General features: G+C 39.5%; 1 protein-coding gene across 1 annotated transcript in view; it reads left to right on the top strand.

Annotated features, from left to right (window-relative positions):
• LOC140611599 (uncharacterized) overlaps nucleotides 1–21626 on the top strand; it is a 50645-nt gene that overhangs the window by 16400 nt on the left and 12619 nt on the right. Inside the window, exons 4-15 of the mRNA XM_072788234.1 lie at nucleotides 1051–1160; nucleotides 1675–1864; nucleotides 3106–3217; nucleotides 5082–5257; nucleotides 6588–6749; nucleotides 8548–8657; nucleotides 9465–9654; nucleotides 10879–10990; nucleotides 14048–14223; nucleotides 17506–17615; nucleotides 18134–18323; nucleotides 19569–19680. Of these exons, the coding sequence (XP_072644335.1) occupies nucleotides 1051–1160; nucleotides 1675–1864; nucleotides 3106–3217; nucleotides 5082–5257; nucleotides 6588–6749; nucleotides 8548–8657; nucleotides 9465–9654; nucleotides 10879–10990; nucleotides 14048–14223; nucleotides 17506–17615; nucleotides 18134–18323; nucleotides 19569–19680 (1750 nt within the window). The remainder of the gene's footprint in view (nucleotides 1–1050; nucleotides 1161–1674; nucleotides 1865–3105; nucleotides 3218–5081; nucleotides 5258–6587; nucleotides 6750–8547; nucleotides 8658–9464; nucleotides 9655–10878; nucleotides 10991–14047; nucleotides 14224–17505; nucleotides 17616–18133; nucleotides 18324–19568; nucleotides 19681–21626) is intronic.

The following is a 21626-nucleotide window of genomic DNA, read 5'->3' as shown; positions in this document are numbered from 1 at the left end:
CCGTAATGGAGAAAGATGTGAGAACTAGAATAGAGAATTTAATCCATCTACCTTGGCACTTGCTAACAGTTATCAACAAAACTAAGTTAAGGCAGTAATGATGACACTCTTAGAATCAAGGTCATATTTGGTCCTTCCTTGTCACATTTGGTCTTTTCTTGTCCCCCATTTCTTTTCTTTTAATTTTTTTTATTATTATTTATGATAGTCACAGAGAGAAAGAGAGAGGCAGAGACATAGGCAGAGCTTGTCCCCCATTTCTGTTCAACTATATGAAAGATACCAATAGTCCCTGACCACTACTACATTGGACTACAGTAAAACACACCAGTAAATATATATATAGGCATCAAGAGACAGGGGAAAGAATGATGATACATTAGGTACTCAAATAGCATGATAAGTGTTGCCCTCTTGAAGGTGCACACATACAATTGATGTTTCTAGCAAGACTTAGTAGGATCCTTTCTCTTTCCGTGTTATAGGCACAGACTAGGAAGATGGTGACCACGTGTGCATAGAGTTCTTAGGCATTTCTGAAGCTTTCCCTACCTAAAGTTGACTAATCTTTGTGGAGAATCAGACTCTGCAACCTTGGCCTGAATAGTATCATGTCAAACTCTCTGGAGAATTGGCCTACACTAGAAATGAATACATCCTCAGGACCATCATGAGTTTGCCATTAGACTCTCTACTTTTGTACAGTACAGGAAAGGAAGAATGAAGCGATTATGAGAGTAGCTTTTGTAATAGTTTGCAGAAAAGCACACAAAAGTGCCATATGATAGAAGGGAGCTTTGTCCTCATTTACACTGAAGCCTAGGCTCTGCTTAGATGCTTTCATTTTTGTTGGAGAAAATCCACACACCTGCTTTTCACGTGCAAGTCAATAGAGAATCAGAGCAGAGTTCCATGTGGGTCACAGTTTGGGTATCTATGACGTAAGTAGAGACTGAACTGAAGTTTGCAACTGTTTTCTCTGTAATATTTCCAGTATCTATATTGCATATGTGAGTGTGTCTGTGTGTATTTTTCTTTTATCCACATAAGGATTTTCTTGAAAATATCGAAGGAAGTTTACTTTCATCCAAACTCTATGAAAAATGGCTTGGTGTTCTTAACGAAGTGACTGAGAAGGAAAAAATAAATGCAGCCCAGAGGTAATGATGCAATAATTACTCTACTCTGGTCATGGCTCAGAATACAGCCAATATACTATTAGGAAAATATTGGCTTCCTTCTTGCCACTTTGACCACTAAAATAACATTCAATGCCAAATAGTTTCGATTCTTCTCACCAATGGAGGCCAGTTTCAGAATACAAGCATGCCTTATGGCTATTATTGTACTTCTCCTGAACTTATTAACATTGACTCCTTAGTCACTGTACAACTTCTGAATATATGAAACTGGTACACAAAGTCAGTGGCCTGAGAGATGCCAGTGCATCAACAGCCAGTGGCATAACCTAAAGTTTGTCGAACATTTAACCAGAGAGGGTTAGCTCAGAAATTGAATTTGGTAAAACACTTTTGTGTACGTTCATGCCTGGAACTCTGCTACAGCAGGTTGCATACTAGATCTAGAAAGATGTTCTCTGCTTTCCGTCTCTATACTTCCAACTGCTAAGTGCAATGACTTGCCTTATTCAAAAGTGCATCTTTCTGACTTTAGGCTTCTAACACAGCTGCCAAAAGCGAATGTTGTTCTCTTGCGATACCTTTTCGGTGTGTTATACAACATTGAGCAACAATCCTCATCCAATCAGATGACAGCTTATGATTTATCAGTGTGTATAGCCCCAAGCATTCTTTGTCCACTTAATTCCTGCAGCTTGGAATTGGAAGACAACTTCATTAAAAAGGTAGAGAGATCTCTCATATGTGTCCCCTGGGGTTTAGAATCCATGCTTTGAATCTGAAATGTGTAGTAGTAATTGCGAAGGATCAGTTCTGAAAAGTGCACATCTTCATAGGCTTTCTTGGAATGGCAGAGTTTGCTATCCTTCTCTGGTGGAATATGGGAAGGGGTGTTGTTAAAGTGGGAAACGCAGAGCAGTTGAGTCGCTTCTTTCCCATCCAGGAGATTCAATACTAGACTGACTAAACAAAAGAGAGAGAAGAGTGATATAATATGATAGAAAAGACCTGGGCTCTGGAGTTTGACAAGGCAAGGTTCAACTCTCAGCCTGATCCTGGAGGGGGGAGCTTGTAACCTTGGGCAAAGCCATGGTTTCCTCATAACACAATGGTAACAAGACCCAGCTCCTGTGGTCGTTACTGGCACATCCTAGGTGGCTCGGGCACTATGAGCACCCATGGCTCCAAACACATTGGCTTTGCTCTGAAAGTTGTGGCTCATTTAGAAAAATACTTGGCTACTCTTTTGCCTCTGTTACATCAGACAGAAACTAGTGAGATATTCCAGAACATCCTAATGAAGCCACAGATGCCTAATAAGATGACAGCTTTTCCCCAAGCTCATGCCGAGAGCCAGCATTAAGCAAAGCAAGACATGAGAAGGGACTGTGGTTAGACAGACAGACATGATTTCCCCCAGCCCTGTGAGTTTTTACTCAAAAAAAAAAGAAAAGAAAAGAAAAGAAAACATCAAAAAAAAAAAATCCACAAGAATATCCACTTTCCAAAAACTATTCTTCCCTATTTAAGAAATGGATTTCATAGGACTTTGTCTATGCTTTTTACATTTTAATCAGTTATGATACTAAGTTACAATCCAATATTTTCTGGAAGCAAAATTTTACAAAATACATAAACTTTTAGAAGGTACATTACTTTGAAAACTATCCTAGTTTTAAAGATGTAACCTTTGGTATCACAATGTTAGGTATTAAATTAGGCAACAAATTAGGACTTTAGTCCACTGACTAGTAATATTTTAAAATCTGTACCCAAAGTACAACAAAAAGTATTACTCTTTCTTATTTTATTAGAGAACTTGGGTTTCTATATATTTTTATCAACTCTGAATTTTTCATAGAAGTCTTTCACATTTTTGGTTAGATCCAAGGTCTATAAACAAAATGTGACTTCTAACTCTTCCATATGAAAAAGAGCACCCCATTGTGTTCTTTTTGCATTACAGGCTTCTCTTGTACAGTTTTTGATCGAAAATTGCCTCAAGATATTTGGAGAAGACATCACTTCTCTCTTGGGAGAGAATTCAAAGAGTTGTCATAACAATGAGAAGGCTGCAGGTACTGTGAATAGTTTAATAGGCTTAGGGAGACATGGACAGCAAGGTTCCCAAGGGTCATGGCAGATACTTAGCCCTGTTCTGGAGCCCAGAGCATCCCCAGGGCAATGATTCCCAGCTGCTCCTTCTTCTGAAGACTGGCTAGCAGGTCAAGGGAGGTTTCACACTGTTGGAGACCCAAGAAAGCATAGAAACTTCCAGATGTTTCTGGCAGTATTAGGAGATAGCATGGTATGATACAGTGTTTGGGAATTTTTTTTAACACAATTTTAAATGGATCCCACATCTATATTATATGATATATGTAGTTAAACGTATAATGCATAAGTATTAATTTCTACTTATAATATATAAATGTGCTCTGGTTGAAACCAGAGCATGCGACTTTTATTCCTGCTCCATCCTCTTTTTGATCAGTGGCTCTTGAGGCACCACAGGATTCCAGTGCTCTTTAAAATGAGTTGAAAGGAACCAGCATCATTGAGAGAAAAGGACTTGACTTGATGTCAATCATCTCTCCAGAGTACAAACTCCAGTGCCCCCATTTATCAGATATACAACCTTTGGCCAATTACTAGCTTGGTATCACTCTATTCATGCCTAAAATGCTGGATAAAAGTAATGTCTAAATCTTAGAAATGTTGTCAAGATTCAATAAGATAAGGGATGTAAAAACATTTCTAAAAAGCAAATATTAGAACTAGGAGAAGTTCCCCTGAGACTAGTGCGAGTATTATTTGAGCCTAGCTAATCACAGCTCACTGGCAACACCCCATTTTTTGTAAAACAGAGTTTAGATTCAGAACCTGGAGACACACATCATCAATCCCTCCATACTTTTGACATGTCTTCGTTTTACGACATATACCTCATTGTGTTGAGGGAAGCCTTTGGACAATCCGTGTCATCAGGAATTAAGATGAGTCTAGTGCCATGTCTGAGAATATGCTGGTGCAAGACAAGTGTTTGTTTTTCATGTCCTCAGTGACAGAAAAACAAACTGTTGAATCCAAGCCAGTGAGAGTGATAGTGATTTCCAAAAGAGCACAACTGCAGAATGCTACCAAGTCCCCATGTGGTCCATCCACCTACATGTCTACAGTTTAGTAAGTTACTGAAGACTGGAATCTCCATAATGACCCTTGACACTTCCTCTTTATCTGTTTTTCCAATGAATGAGAAATGAACCCCTTCCAAGACCCAGCTATTTCCATTTAAAGTTTTTTCCTTGGTCCCATATATTCATATTGAGGAAATCTTCCCACAAATTATCTCCTCTATCTTCAATGCCTATCATATCCTATGACATACCTTTTGAATTGTATTGTACTGTGTTGTATACTTTTATATGGATAATAAAAATCATTCCATAACTCAGTAGTTTACACAACCATTGCTTTGGTTATGATTCACATAACACTTCAGTGGAGACTCATCTGTGCAGTTCTGGTCTCAGACTGGATGTGAAAGCAGAGGATTTCCAAACTCAGCCTGATTTGGATACCAAATCCTTCTAGCTTTTAAAATCAGATCTGACAGCTGAACCCACTGTTCACTCCAGTAGAAAACAAACATCTACAGGTTCAGTGCCTCCTGTTGCATTGCAAAGACAGTAACTGATGGCACAGGAAATACTGACTTTCAATCTGATCAAGTCCCAAGGTTTAACCATCAGTGTGAAGGATATGGGCAAGAACTCAACAATGCCATGAGGATGCTGTTAGCCAACATCAGAACATGGAGAGTTCTACACAACAAATGACTCAGTTTCCCTCTTCTAGCCCTGCAATGAACACACTGTATAATGGTAATGGTGAAAATAAGGCTAAGTGAATTAAAACACACTAATCTCCCTTCTTCCTTAGATTCAGTCCAGAACACCTTGAAAAGCACTTCTTTTAGAGACTCGGCCTTTTGCCAGCGCATTGGCACTTCCCAGTACAACCAGTGCACAGCTCTACTGTCTGCAAAACCAGGACAGCTCTTTGGAGTTTCCCTTACGGATATCTTTGATAAGGACATCATGCCCTTACCAATACTGGTAGGTCTCAGTTAGGTCTTTTATTGCCTTCCTGAGGAGAGGGACCTCGGAGAGGCCAAGTGTTCTCATGCAGACCAACCCTCAAGTGGAGAAATCATTAGACAGTCCCTGGCTTTGGCTGAGAAGCTTTGCTAGTGTCATTTGATTTACCTACTGGAAAGTCATTTGGCCAATACAACAGAACGACGTTTTGTCCATTCCACTTGTTTCCACAGAGACCCATGTAGGCCTTGTTCAGATCAGTCAAAATGGACTCTGTGTGCATGAATCATCTTCACATTCTGCTATTGTCTTCCTGAACTCACAGTAGTCTCAGGTCTCCTTCAACTGAGTCTACTTAATCTAACAACTGAAAATATCTTACCTAAGCATAAAGACTCATCCTGAGGCATATATGAATCTGCTAATTCTAAAAGAACACGTTAACATGACAGCCACAGAGTTTGGCCTGTGTTATCTCAAATCAGTGTAATGAATTGTCAGTGTGGAAATTTACTGAGTACCCAGTACCTCTGCAACCCTGCACTAGATTTGGGAATGTTATCCTAGGTGTGAAGAAATTAACCACGTTAGTTACATGCTTGCTACTTCCCCAGTCCTTGCATCACAGCAATTTTAGGGGAAGCTGGAACTATCATCCTCCACACTTTACAAATGAATTTGAAGCTTTCAGTACAGTTCGCATTTGCCCCAGGTCACACAATAGATCAGAAGCATAATAATAGGTTTCCGATCCCTTGGTCTATCAGACTCCAGCCCTTATTATCTTTCTACACTGCAGGGAGAGAACATGAAGATAGAGCAAAAGACAGTGAAGGACTCATGAAGGAAATGTAATCAGATAATAAGAAGAGAGCATTTGAGGTTTTGTTTTTTTTTTTTAAAGAGGAAGGGAAATAGAGATAGTAGGAATGGAGGATACAATCACTTAAAGAGGAATCAACAAATGGGAAATGAGTATGGCAAAAAGATTTCCATACTTGGGGAAGAGCATCTATGTAAGGGAATAAGGAAACAAGACTGGTAAATTAGGAGACAGGCGAGGATTCCACAAAGGCCTTGAAACACGGAAGTTTGATTTAAAAGGGTAAATTCAATGAAAAAAAAATCTGATTAAAATAAGTGATTACAATGTTTCAGTGTATGACTCTAAGGTGGATTTTGGGTAGAAACTATAGAGAGACATTGACTAAAGAATCTAAATCGACTTTACTCCTTCCAGCTCTAAAACCGTATACCATCACATAGCCTAGCTCTTTCAAAAAGGTAGCAAGCTTTTACTCTGGGCTTGGGATATGAAATGCCATATACTCTTCTTTTTTTCTTACAGGATATGCTTTCCTTTATCAATGAGAAAGGACCACTCACAGAAGGCATATTCAGAAAACCAGGTAGTATAAAGTCATGCGGAATCCTAAAGAAGAAACTGAATTCTGGAGACAGAGTGAGGCATTACAGCAAATCTGTTCTTGTGGTAGCATTTGTTTTAAAGGTGGGGAAAGTTCTAGCTTTATCCACACATGAGTAAGTCAAGCTGTGATTGGTGTCTTTCATTATGATTGCCCAAGGAGCGACATGGGCAAAACTGATTAAGAGCTTCTCAAACTGGAAAACACTTCATGAATTCAAAATTTAAGGAAGGTACTGTAGGAGTTAAAAGCCCCATACATTAGAAATACTTTCTGTTTTCACCACACACCACCCACCTGAAGACTTCATGCAAAATACTAATACTAATATGACTACTAGTAATAATAAGAAATTTCAAAATATACACTGACACCTACATAATGTTTACCAAAGCAAACATCTGCTTTTGATGACTTCCTCACCACACTCCTAATGAAGGCAGTTTCCAAAAGAAAACTCATATGAAACATTTGAAGATAGGTATAGAAGTTCACAATAGTAAGCACATGTTTACTTTATGAGGAATCTAAAAAAGGCTCAGTGAGGCAACCAATCATTCTTAACCATCATTGTCTCATTGTCTCCTGTTTCTTAGTGCCTTTTATAAGTCATGGAGGAAGGATTTTGCCATTTGTGTCTCCTTTCACCACATCCTAGGCATCCTTTAGTTAATATTTGAGATGTCTATCCCACCATCCAAGGTTATAACGACATGGTAACCACCTCTAGCTACATGCCTCTTTCGATAAATCTATCTTTTGGAGTAGGTGCAACAGACAAAAGTACTTTGGTATTCTGAAAATTCAGTAGATCGACTCAAGAAATAGATTAATTTGGAAATTATACAGCTACATCACAGATGTCCCATTCTATTGCTAAAATGGTAATGGAGAAAGATGTGAGAACTAGAATAGAGAATTTAATCCATCTACCTTGGCACTTGCTAACAGCTCTCAACAAAACTATGTCAAGGCAGTAATGATGACACTCTTAAAACCAAGGTCATATGTGGTCCTTCCTTGTCACATTTGGTCTTTGCTTGTCCCCCATTACTGTTTAACTATATGAAAGATAGCAATAGTCTCTGACCACTACTACACTGGGCTAGAGTAAAACACGCCAGTAAATATATATATAGGCATCAAGACAAAAGGAAAAGAATGATCATCCATTAGGCACTTGAATACCATGATAAGTGTTTCCCTCTTGAAGGTGCACACATACAATTAATGTTTCTTGCAAGACTTAGTAGGGTCTTTTCTATTTCCGTGTTATAGGCACAGACTAGGAAGATGGTGACCACGTGTGCATAGAGTTCTTAGACATTTCTGAAGCTTTCCCTACCTAAAGTTGACTAATCTTTGTGGAGAATCAGACTCTGCAACCTTGGCCTGAATAGTATCATGTCAAGCTCTCTGGAGAATTGGTCTACACTAGAAATGAATACATCCTCAGGACCATCATGAGTTTGCCATTAGACTCTCTACTTTTGTATAGTTCAGGAAAGGAAGAATGATGCAATTATGAGAGTAGCTTTTGTAGTAGTTTGCATAAAAGCACACAAAAGAGTAAGTTCCATATGATGGAAGGGAGCTTTGTCTTCCTTTCCAGTGAAGGCTATGCTCTGCTTTGATGCTTTCATTTTTGTCAGAGAAAATCCACAACCTGCTTTTGCATGTACAAGTCAATGGAGAGTCAAGCTGACCCCCCCTGTGGGTCACAGTTTGGGTATCTATGAAGGAAGTAGGAACTCAACTGAAGTTTTCAACTAAGTGTTTTCTCTGTGATATTTCCAATATATATTTTGTATTATATATGCATATATATGTGTGTGTGTGTTTCTGTGTATATTTGTGTGTATTTTTTTTTATCCACATAAGGATTTTCTTGAAAATATCGAAGGAAGTTTACTTTCATCGGACCTCTATGAAAAATGGCTTGGTGTTCTTGACGAAGTGACTCAGAAGGAAAAAATAAATGCTGCCCAGAGGTAATGATGCAATAATTACTCTACTCTGGTCATGGCTCAGAAATACAGCCAATATACCATTACAAAATATTGGTTTCCTTCTTGCCACTTTGACCATTAAAATAACATTCAATGCCAAATGGTTTCTTTTTTTTAATAATAAATTTATTTGTTATTGGTGTTCAATTTACCAACATACAGAGTAACACCCAGTGCTCATTCCGTCAAGTGCCCCCCTCAGTGCCCATCACCTATTCACCCCTACCTCCTGCCCTCATCCCCTTCCATCACCCCTAGTTCATTTCCCAGAGTTAGGAGTCTTTATGTTCTGTCTCCCTTTCTGATATTTCCCACACATTTCTTCTCCCTTCCCTTATATTCCCTTTCACTATTATTTATATTCCCCAAATGAATGAGAACATACAATGCCAAATGATTTCAATTCTTCTCACCCACAGAGGCCAGTTTCAGAATACAGGCATGCCTTATGGCTATTATTGCTCTTCTCCTGACCTTATTAAGTAGACTCCTTAGTCATTGTACAACTTCTGAATATATGAAACTGGTAGACAAGTCAGTGGCTTAAGAGAGATGCCAGAGCATCAACAGCCCATGGTATAACCTTAAGTTTGTCAAATATTTAACCAGAGAGGGTTAGCTCAGAAATTGAATTTGGTAAAACATTTTTGTGTACGTTCATGCCTGGAACTCTGCTACAGCAGGTTGTATACTAGATCTAGTAAGATGTTCTCTGCTTTCCGTCTCTATACTTCCAACTGCTAAGTGCAATGACTTGCCTTATTCAAAAGTGCATCTTTCTGACTTTAGGCTTCTAACACAGCTGCCAAAAGTGAATGTTGTTCTCTTGCGATACCTTTTCGGTGTGTTATACAACATTGAGCAACAATCCTCATCCAATCAGATGACAGCTTATGATTTATCAGTGTGTATAGCCCCAAGTATTCTTTGTCCACCTAATTCCTGCAACTTGGAATTGGAAGACAACTTCATTAAAAAGGTAGAGAGATCTCTCATATATGTCTCATATGGGGTTTAGAATCCATGCTTTGAATCTGAAATGTGTAGTAGTAATTGCAAAGGATCAGTTCTGAAAAGTGCACATCTTCATTGCCTTCCTTGGAATAGCAGAGATCTTTATCCTACTCTGGTGGAATATGGGAAGGGGTGTTGTTAAATTGCGAAATATAGAGCAGTTGAGTCGCTTCTTTCCCATCCAGGAGATTCAATACTAGACTGACTAAACAAAAGAAAGAGAAGAGTGGCATAATATGATAGAAAAGACCTGGGCTCCGGAGTTTGACAAGCCGAGGTTCAACTCTCAGCCTGATCCTTGAGGGGGGAGCTTGTAACTTTGGGCAAAGCCATGGCTTCCTCATGACACAATGGTAACAAGACCCAGCTCCTGTGGTCGTTACTGGCACATTCTAGGTGATTCAGTCACTATGAGCGCCCATGGCTCCAAACACATTGGCCTTGCTCTGCAAGTTGTGGCTCATTTAGAATAATACTTGGCTACTCTTTTGCCTCTGCTACATCAGACAGAAACTAGTGAGATATTCCAGAACATCCTAATGAAGCCACAGATGCCTAATAAGATGACAGCTTTTCCCCAAGCTCATGCCGAGAGCCAGCATTAGGCAAAGCAAGACATGAGAAGGGAATGCGGTTAGACAGACCGACATGTTTTCTCTCCAGACCTGTGATTTTTACTCAAAAACAAAACAAAACATCAAAAAAAAATCCACAGGAATATCCTCTTTCCAAAAAACATTCTTCCCTCTTTAAGAAATGGATTTCATAGGATTTTGTCTATGCTTTACACATTTTAATCAGATATTATCCTAAGTTACAACCCAATATTTTCTGGAAGTAAAATTTTACACAATAAGTAAAGTTAAGAAGGTAGGTTGCTTTGAAAACTATTCTAGTTTTAAAGATGTAACCATTGGTATCACAATGTTAGGTATGAAATTAGGTGACAAATTAGGACTTTAGCCCACTGACTAGTAGAATTTTAAAATCTGTACCCAAAGTACAACAGAAAGTATCACACTAAGTTATTTTATTAGAGAACTTGGGTTTCTATATATTATTATCAACTCTGAATTGTTCATAGAAGTCTTTCACATTTTTGGTTAGATCCAAGGTCTATAAACAAAATGTGACTTATAACTCTTCCGTATAAAAAAGAGCACCCCATTGTGTTCTTTTTGCATTACAGGCTTCTCTTATACAGTTTTTGATTGAATATTGCCTCAAGATATTTGGAGAAGACATCACTTCTCTCTTGGGAGAGAATTCAAAGAGTTGTCATAACAATGAGAAGGCTGCAGGTACTGTGAATAGTTTAATAGGCTTTAGGGAGACACAGACAGCAAGGTTGCCAGGGGTCATGGCAGATACTTAGCCCTGTTCTGGAGCCCAGAGCATCCCCAGGGCAATGATTCCCAGCTGCTCCTTCTCTGAAGGCTGGCTAGCAGGTCAGGGAGGTTTCACACTGTTGGAAACCCAAGAAAACATAGAAACTTCAAGACATTTCTGGCAGTATTAGGAAATAGCATGGTATGATACAGTGTTTGGGGATTTTTTTAACACAATTTTAAATGGATCTCACATCTATATTATACATGTTGTTAAGCATATAATGCATAATTATTAATTTCTACTTATATAAATGTGCTCTGGTTGAAACCAGAGCAGGGGGGTTTTATTCCTGCTCCATCCTCTTTTTGATCAATGGCTCTTGAGGCACCACAGGATTCCGGTGCTCTTTAAAATGAGTAGAAAAGAACCAGCGTCATTGAGAGAAAAGGACTTGACTTGATGTCAAACCTAGGTATTTGTGTATTGGCGCTGGCTCTCAATTGGTCCCCATGTCTTCCATAAGGTAGCTTCTCCTCCTTTCATATGGTGGAGGAAGAGTTCCCAGAAGCAAGAGGGACTTTTCAAGAGTTAATGTGGGAGAGGACTGTGCAAAGGACCACGCCAAAGGTGGTGGTTTACAAGATGAGGAGGCATTATTTCTTAAGACCACACATCATAAAACTCACAGCAGCACCAGTACACGCATATCCTTTCCTTCACTGGCTTTTCCTCCTCAGTTCTGTACACCAGCATTTCCTAAGGGGTATTCCAAGTAGGGTAGGAAGAATCTTTGAAATACTAACTCATTTATTTTACCTGAGATATTCCTTCCCTCATCCTTCTTCCTGTCTTAAGCTGCCTTAAGAGACAACTCACCTCCTCAGGGAATAGAAGCAAGAGGAGAATATGAGGAAAACGGTGCTCTTTGATGCTTATGAGTCTTAAAGACTTAGCTTTCTAGGAAACAGAAATGATTCATGGCATAGAGTAGAAGATTTACGTGGCAATCGCAAGGGGAAAAAGCCCAAAACCACTAGGTAGGTACATGGGATATCTGTACCATTTCCTGCATGGAAACCAAATGGAAGCAGAAATTCCTCACAGAACAGTGAGCTGACATGTCTAAGAACAATGGGGCCCTCTATGTCCATGCAGAGTTTCTTATACCTCAACATGGAACATGTATCTCCATCAGTCCCAGAAGAGTATGGAAGAAAAAGGAAGCCACTGGGTGTGAAAGACATGCCTCAGCAATAGGAGTACAGGCCAATTTCCCAGGACCAGAGAGCAGTCTGGACACTGCAGCGGCTATTTATATACATCAATGACACAGAGCAATCAGATAAGTGCACTTCACCATTTTACAACCTGTCTGGCACCAGAACACTCCAGAACAGACACACTCATGGGGGCAATTAAGAAAACCTAAATCTCTACCAGTCTCGGAACAGAGAACCAAACTGGACAACAAGTGAGCTATTTAGAACTACAGAACTGTACATTTCTGACTTATGCCAGTGTATAGACGGAGATTGCTATCAGTGCATATAGAATATATGATCCATGCATTGTTTTCCCTTTCCCAGAAAGGGTTCTCTCGTCAAATAGGCTTGGGAAATTCATATTTTCCTTTTGGAAGTCAAATGCACCAGTTTTTCCCAGATTTATTTGACATTATTCGACCCTTTTGAAGCGACCCCATTCATTAATGATCCTGGGAATATTTATTGCCTTGTGCCGAGTAGTATCTTATATATTTAGTTTAACTTGGTGTAGGAAGCATCATTTATGTTACAGTTGAGCAAACCAAAGCTTTAAAATGCTGAGCTTCCTAAGTGGCAGAACCAGGATGCTTCTGGTGCAGTGCTGGCCCCACATGAGTGGAGGTGCTGATGCACGTACTATATCCCAAAAAAGCCAAATTGCCCCGTGTTTAAGGTTATTTGGTGAAATGTTCCTCATCTTTTTATCCTTCGACAGCTTGTCTCATCTGTTGACTCTTAAAGCAATCGGTTATTTAAGCAATGTTAAGATACCTTCAAAGGGAAACATTCACAGCTGAGCAGTAGAAATTTGAACTCAGCTTCTCACTGCTGATCTCCTTTTCTTTGGAAAGTTCTTCCTTCAATAGGGAATGTTGAGTAATTAAAGATCATCTCTGGAAACTGGTGGTCTATCAATGCACTCCTAACCTCTTATTGTTTTGCATTTTCTATGTTTTCTTTCAAGCCTTGTACGTTTATGTAGGTGTATATACACATGTATGTTTGAGTGTGTGTGTGAGGAAGTGTGTTTCCACACTTCATTGTGGTTTAGGCTCTTTTCAGTAAATGTTAAACATATTTAACCAAAAACATCATCTCTGGGTGGGTTGGTGGGGTTGACAAGAGAACACAGACACCACCACATAGCCAGCATGTAATGACTACTTCCCAAGGACCCTGACTGCAGAAAGTCATCCTTGAAGATGGCCCAGAGCAGTGGAACCAGAGAAGTAGGGGTCAGGCAGATTGTGTCCTGAGAGGCAATTCCTTTGGATGGTAGAAACTTGAGCACTCAGAAACCCAAGGAGAGAATCTGAGGCTGAGGGGAGCCTCGCTGTGAAAGCACAGGATTAACAAACTCAGCTTGATTTGCATACCAAAAACTTATAGCTCTTAAAATCAGAAAAAAATAAAAAAATAAAATCAGATCTGATACCTGAACCCACTGATCACACCAGTAGAAAACAAACACCTACAGTTTCAGTGCCTCCAGATCAGTGTAATGGCAGTAACTGATGGCAGAGGAAATAATCACTTTGAGTCTGATCAAGTCCCTAGGTTTAACCGTCAGTCTGAAAGTTATTGGCAAGAACTCATCAATGTCATGAGGATGCTGTTAGCCAACATCAGAACATGGAGAGTTCTACACAACAAATGACTCAGTTTCCCTCTTCTAGCCTCTACAATGAACATGCTGTATAATGGCAATGGTGAAAATAAGTCTACGTGAATTAAAACACACTAATCTCCCTTCTTCCTTAGATTCTGACCAGAACACCAAGGAAAGCAGTGCTTTCACAAACTCGTCCTTTGGCCACTGTGCTGGCACTTGGCAGAACAACCAGTGCACAGCTGCACCGTCTGAAAAATCAGGACAGCTCTTTGGAGTTTCCCTCACGGATATCTTTCATAAGGACAACTTCCCCTTCCCAATACTGGTAGGTCTCAGTTTGGTCTTTTATTGCCTTCCTGAGGAGAGGGACCTCGGAGAGGCCAAGTGTCCTCATGCAAACCTACTCCAAATGGAGAAATCATTAGACAGCACCTGGCTTTGGGTGAGAAACTTGGTAGTGTCATTTGATTTACCTACTGCAGAGTCATGAGGCCAATACACTGAACGACGTTTTGTCCATTCCACTTGTTTCCACAGAGACCCATGTAGGCCTGTTCAGATCAGTCAAAATGGACTCTGTGTGCATGAATCATCTTCACATTCTGCTGTTGTCTTCCTAAACTCACAGTAGTCTCAGGTCTCTTTCAACTGAGTCTACTTAATCTAACAACTGAAAACATCTTACCTAAGCATAAAGACTCATCCTGAGGCATATATGAATCTGCTAATTCTAAAAGAGCATGTTAAATGACAGCCACAGAGTTTGGCCTGTGTTATCTCCAATCGGTGTACTGAATTGTCAGTATGGAAATTTGCAGAGTACCCAGGACCTCTGCAACCCTGCACTGGATTTGGGAATGTTATCCTAGTGGTGAAGAAATTAACCACGTTAGTTACATGCTAGCTGCTACCCCAGTCCTTGCATCACAGCAATTTTAGGGGGTAGCTAGAACTATCATCCTCCACACATTATAAATGGATTAGAAAATTTTCAGTACAGTTCGCATGTGCCCCAGGTTACACAATAGATCAGAAGCATAGTAGGTTTCTGAACTTTTGGTCCATCTGACTACAGCCCTTATATCTTTCTACACAGTAGGGAGAGGACATGAAGATAGAGCAAAGGACGTTGAAAGACTCATGAAGGGAATGTAATCAGAGAATAAGAGAGTATTTGAGCTTTTCTTTTAAAGAGGAAGGGAAATAGAGATAGTAGGAATGGAAGATACAATCACTTAAAGAGGAATCAACAAATGGGAAATGAGTATAGAAAAAGATTGCCATATATGGGGAAGAGCATCTATGGAAGGGAATAATGAGAAAAGACTGATAAAGTAGGAGACAGGTGAGGATTCCACAAGGCCTTGAAACATGGAAGTTTGATTTAAAAGGGTAAAGTCAATGAAAAAAATCTGATTTAAATAAGTGATTACAAAGTTTCAGTGTATGTAAGGTGGATTTTGGGTAAAACTATAGAGAGACATTGACTAAAGAATCTAAATTGACTTTACTTCTTGCAGCTCTAAAACTGTATACCATCCGATAGCCTAGCTCTTTCAAAAAGGAAGCAAGCTTTTGCTCTGGGCTTGGGATATGAAATGCCATATACTCTTCTTTTTTTCCTACATTATGTGCTTTCCTTATCAATCAAAAATGACCACTCACGGAAGGCATCTTCAGAAAATCAGCCAGTATAAAATCATGCAGAATCCTAAGAAAGAAACTAAATTCTGGGAACAGAGTGAACTTGGACAGTGAATCTGTTCTTCTGGTAGCATGTGTTTTAAAGGTGGGGAAAATTCTAGCTTTATCCACACATGAGTTACTCAAGCTGTGATGGTGTCTTTCATTATGATTGCCCAAGAACCAACATAGGCATAACTGATTAAGAACTTGTCAAACTGGAAAACACTTCATGAAATCAAAATTTAAGGAAGGTACTGTAGAAGGTAAAAGCTCCTTACATTAGAAATACTTTCTGTTTTCACCACACACCTCCCACCTGAGGACTCCATGCAAAAGACTAATACTAATGTGACTACTATAATAATAAGAAATTTCAAAATATACATTGACACATACATAATGTTTACCAAAGAAAACATCCTGTCTCTGATGACTTCCTCACCATGCTCCTAATGAAGGCAGTTTCCAAAAGAAAAATCACATGAAAAATTTCAGAATAGATCTAGAAGTTTACAATAGTAAGCAAATGTTTACTTTATGAGGAATATAAAAAGGCTCAGTGAGGCGACCAATCATTGTTAACCATCATTGTCTCCTGTTTCTTGATGCCTTTTACTTTATAAGTCATGGAGGAAGGATTTTGCCATTTGTGTCTCCTTTCACCAGATCCTAGGTTATCCTTTTGTTAATATTTGTGATGTCTAGCCCACCATCCAAGGTTATAACGACACAGTAACCAGCTCTAGCTACATGCCTCTTTTGATAAATCTAACTTTAGGAGTAGGTGCAATGGACAAAGGTAGTTTGGAATTCTGAAAATTCAATAGATCGTCTCAAGAACTAGATTAATTTGGAAATTATACAGCTACATCACAGATATCCCATTCTATTGCTAAAATGGTAATGGAGAAAGAACTGAAAACTAGAACAAAGAATTTAATCCATCTACCTTGGCACTTGCTAACAGCTCTGAACAAAACTATATTAAGGCAGTTATTATGGCACTCTTAGAACCAAGGTCATATGTGGTCCTTCCTTGTCACATTTGGTCTTTGCTTGTCCCCCATTACTGTTTAACTATATGAAAGATAGCAATAGTCTCTGACCATTACTACACTGAGCTAGAGTAAAACACACCAGTAAATATATATATAGGCATCAAGACACAAGGAAAAGAATGATCATCCATTAGGTACTTGAATACCATGGTAAGTGTTTCCCTCTTGAAGGTGCACACATACAATTGATGTTTCTAGCAAGACTTAGTAGGGTCTTTTCTATTTCCGTGTTATAGGCACAGACTAGGAAGATGGTGACCACGTGTGCATAGAGTTCTTAGACATTTCTGAAGCTTTCCCTACCTAAAGTTGACTAATCTTTGTGGAGAATCAGACTCTGCAACCTTGGCCTGAATAGTATCATGTCAAACTCTCTGGAGAATTGGTCTACACTAGAAATGAATACATCCTCAGGAACATCAGGAGTTTGCCATTAGACCATCTACTTTTGTACAGTTAAGGAAAGGAAGAATGAAGCAATGATGAGAGTAGCTTTTGTAGTAGTTTGCAAAAAAGCACACAAAAGAGTAAGTGCCATATGATAGAAGGGAGCTTTGTCTTCCTTTCCACTGAAGCGTAGGCTCTGCTTTGATGCTTTCGTTTTTGTTGGAGAAAATCCACAACCTGTTTTTGCACGTGCAATTCAATGGAGAGTATGAGGTGAACTCCGTGTGGGTCACAGTTTGGGTATCTATGAAGAAATTAGGGACTGAACTGAAGTTTTGAACTAAGTGTTTTCTCTGTGATATTTCCAATATATATTTTGTATCATATATACATATATTTGTGTGTGTGTGTGAGTCTCTACATCTGTGTGAGTGTGTCTGTTTGCATGTATTTATTTATTTTTCTAACCACATAAGGATTTTCTTGAAAATATCGAAGGAAGTTTACTTTCATCGGAACTCTATGAAAAATGGCTTGGTGTTCTTGACGAAGTGACTGAGGAGGAGAAAATAAATGCAGCCCAGAGGTAATGATGCAATAATTACTCTACTCTGGTCATGGCTCAGAAATACAGCCAATATACTATTAGGAAAATATTGGCTTCCTTCTTGCCACTTTGACCACTAAAATAACATTCAATGCCAAATAGTTTCAATTCTTCACACCCACGGAGGCCAGTTTCAGAATACAGGCATGCCTTATGGCTATTATTGCTCTTCTCCTGACCTTATTAACGTGGACTCCTTAGCCATTGTACACCTTCTGAATATATGAAAATGGTAGACAAAAGTCAGTGGCCTAAGAGAGATGCCAGAGCATCAACAGCCCATAGTATAGCCTTCAGTTTGTCAAACATTCAACTGGAGTGGGTTAGCTCAGAAATTGAATTCGGTAAAACATATTTGTATACATTCATGCCTGGAACTCTGCTACAGCAGGTTGTATACTAGTTCTAGTAAGATGTTCTCTGCTCTCTGTCTCTATACTTCCAGCTGCTAAGTGCAATGGCTTGCCTTATTCAAAAGTGCATCTTTCTGACTTTAGGCTTCTAGCTCAGCTGCCAAATGTGAATGTTGTTGTCTTGCGGTACCTTTTTGGAGTGTTATACAGCATTGAGCAAGAATCCTCACCCAACCAGATAACACCTTATGATTTATCAGTGTGTATAGCCCCAAGCATTCTTTGTCCACCTAATTCTGGCAGCTTGGAATTGGAAGAGAACTTCGTAAAAAAGGTAGGGAGAGCTCTCATATGTGTCCCCTGGGGTTTAGAATCCATGCTTTGAATCTGAAATGTGTAGTAGTAAATTGGATGGATCAGTTCTGAAAAGTGCACATCTTCATAGGCTTCCTTGGAATGGCAGAGTTTGCCATCCTTCTCTGGTGGAATATGGGAAGGGGTGTTGTTAAAGTGGGAAACACAGAGCAGTTGAGTCACTTCTTTCCCATCCAGGAGATTCAATACTAGACTGACTAAACAAAAGAGAGAGAAGAGTGATATAATATGGTAGAAAAGACCTTGGCTCTAGAGTTTGACAAGCCAAGGTTCAAATCTCAGCCTGATCCTTGAGGGGGGAACTTGTAAACTTGAGCGAAGGCATGGCTTCCTCATGACACAATGGTAACAAGACCTAGCTCCTGTGGTTGTTACTGGCACATCCTAGGTGTCTCGGGCACTATGAGCACCCATGGATCCAAACACATTGCCTTTGCTCTGCAAGTTGTGGCTCATTTAGAAAAATACTTGGCTACTCTTTTGCCTCTGCTACATCAGACAGAAACTAGTGAGATATTCCAGAACATCCTAATGAAGCCACACATGCCTAATAAGATGGCAGCTTTTCCCCAAGCTCATGCCAAGAGCCAGCGTTAGGCAAAGCAAGACCTGAGAAGGGACTGCAGTTAGACAGACAGACATGTTTTCTCCCCAGCCCTGTGAGTTTTTACTCAAAAAAAAAAAGAAAAGAATAGAAAAAGAAAAAGAAAACATAAAAAAAATATCCACAGGAGTATCCACATTCCAAAAAAATATTCTTCCCTATATAAGAAATGGATTTCATAGGATTTTGTCTATGCTTTATACATTTTAATCAGATATTATCCTAAGTTACAACCCAATATTTTCTGGAAGCAGAAGTTTACAAAATAAGTAAACTTTAAGAAGGTAGGTTACTTTGAAAGCTATCCTAGTTTTAAAGATGTAACCACTGGTATCACAATATTAGTTATTAAATGTCACAAATTAGGACTTTAGCCCACTGACTAGTAGTATTTTAAAATCTGTACCCAAAGTACAACAGAAAGTATCATGCTTTCTTATTTTATTAGAGAACTTGGGTTTCTATATATTTTTATCAACTCTGAAGTTTTCATAGAAGTCTTTCACATTTTTGGTTAGATCCAAGGTCTATAAACAAAATGTGACTTCTAACTCTTCCATATGAAAAAGAGCACCCCATTGTGTTCTTTTTGCATTACAGGCTTCTCTTATACAATTTTTGTATGAAAATTGCCTCGGGATATTTGGAGAAGACATCACTTCTCTCTTGGGAGAGAATTCAAAGAGTTGTCATAACAATGAGAAGGCTGCAGGTACTGTGAATAGTTTAATAGGCTTTAGGGAGACACAGACAGCAAGGTTGCCAGGGGTCATGGCAGATACTTAGCCCTGTTCTGGAGCCCAGAGCATCCCCAGGGCAATGATTCCCAGCTGCTCCTTCTCTGAAGGCTGGCTAACAGGTCAAGGGAAGTTTTACACTGTTGGAGACCCAAGAAAGCATAGAAACTTCAAGACATTTCTGGCAGTATTAGGAAATAGCATGGTATGATACAGTGTTTGGGGATTTTTTTTAACACAATTTTAAATGGATCCCACATCTATATTATATATGTTGTTAAGCATATAATGCATAATTATTAATTTCTACTTATAATATATAAATGTGCTCTGGTTGAAACCAGAGCAGGGGGGTTTTATTCCTGCTCCATCCTCTTTTTGATCAATGGCTCTTGAGGCACCACAGGATTCTGGTGCTCTTTAAAATGAGTTGAAAAGAACCAGCGTCATTGAGAGAAAAGGACTTGACTTGATGTCAAACCTAGGTATTTGTGTATTGGTGCTGGCTCTCAATTGGTCCCCATGTCTTCAATAAGGTAGCTTCTCCTCCTTTCATATGGTGGAGGAAGAGTTCCCAGAAGCAAGAGGGACTTTTCAAGAGTTAATGTGGGAGAGGACTGTGCAAAGGACCACGCCAAAGGTGGTGGTTTACAAGATGAGGAGGCTTTATTTCTTAAGACCACACATCATAAAACTCACAGCAACACCATTACACACATATCCTTTCCTTCACTGGCTTTTCCTCCTCAGTTCTGTACACCAGCATTTCCTAAGGAGTATTCCAAGTAGGGTAGGAAGAATCTTTGAAATACTAACTCATTTATTTTACCTGAGATATTCCTTCCCTCATCCTTCTTCCTGTCTTAAGCTGCCTTAAGAGACAACTCACCTCCTCAGGGAATAGAAGCAAGAGGAGAATATGAGGAAAACGGTGCTCTTTGATGCTTATGAGTCTTAAAGACTTAGCTTTCTAGGAAACAGAAATGATTCATGGCATAGAGTAGAAGATTTAGGTGGCAATCCCAAGGGGAAAAAGCCCAAAACCACTAGGTAGGTACATGGGATATCTGCACCATTTCCTGCATGGAAACCAAATGGAAGCAGAAATTCCTCACAGAACAGCGAGCTGACATGTCTAAGAACAATGGGACCCTCTATGTCCATGCAGAGTTTCTTATACCTCAACATGGAACATGTATCTCCTTCAGTCCCAGAAGAGTATGGAAGAAAAAGAAAGTCACTGGGTGTGAAAGACATGCCTCAGCAATAGGAGTACAGGTCAATTTCCCAGGACCAGAGAGCAGTCTGGACCCCGCAGCGGCTATTTATATACATCAATGACACAGAGCAATCAGATAAGTGGCACTTCACCATTTTACAACCTGTCTGGCACCAGAACACTCCAGAACAGACACACTCATGGGGGCAATTAAGAAAACCTAAATCTCTACCAGTCTCGGAACAGAGAATCAAACTGGACAACAAGTGAGCTATTTAGAACTACAGAACTGTACATTTCTGACTTATGCCAGTGTATAGACGGAGATTGCTATCAGTGCATATAGAATATATGATCCATGCATTGTTTTCCCTTTCCCAGAAAGGGTTCTCTCGTCAAATAGGCTTGGGAAATTCATATTTTCCTTTTGGAAGTCAAATGCACCAGTTTTTCCCAGATTTATTTGACATTATTCGACCCTTTTGCAGCGACCCCATTCATTAATGATCCTGGAAATATTTATTGCCTTGTGCCGAGTAGTATCTTATATATTTAGTTTAACTTGGTGTAGGCAGCATCATTTATGTTACAGTTGAGCAAACCAAAGCTTTAAAATGCTGAGTTTCGGGATCCCTGGGTGGCGCAGTGGTTTGGCGCCTGCCTTTGGCCCAGGGCGCGATCCTGGAGACCCGGGATCGAATC

This window comes from Canis lupus, chromosome 20 (assembly GCF_048164855.1).
Source record: "Canis lupus baileyi chromosome 20, mCanLup2.hap1, whole genome shotgun sequence".
Taxonomy (NCBI): Eukaryota; Metazoa; Chordata; class Mammalia; order Carnivora; family Canidae; genus Canis; species Canis lupus.
Note: the sequence above shows the minus strand (reverse complement) of the source record. Positions and strands in the feature narration are given on the sequence as shown.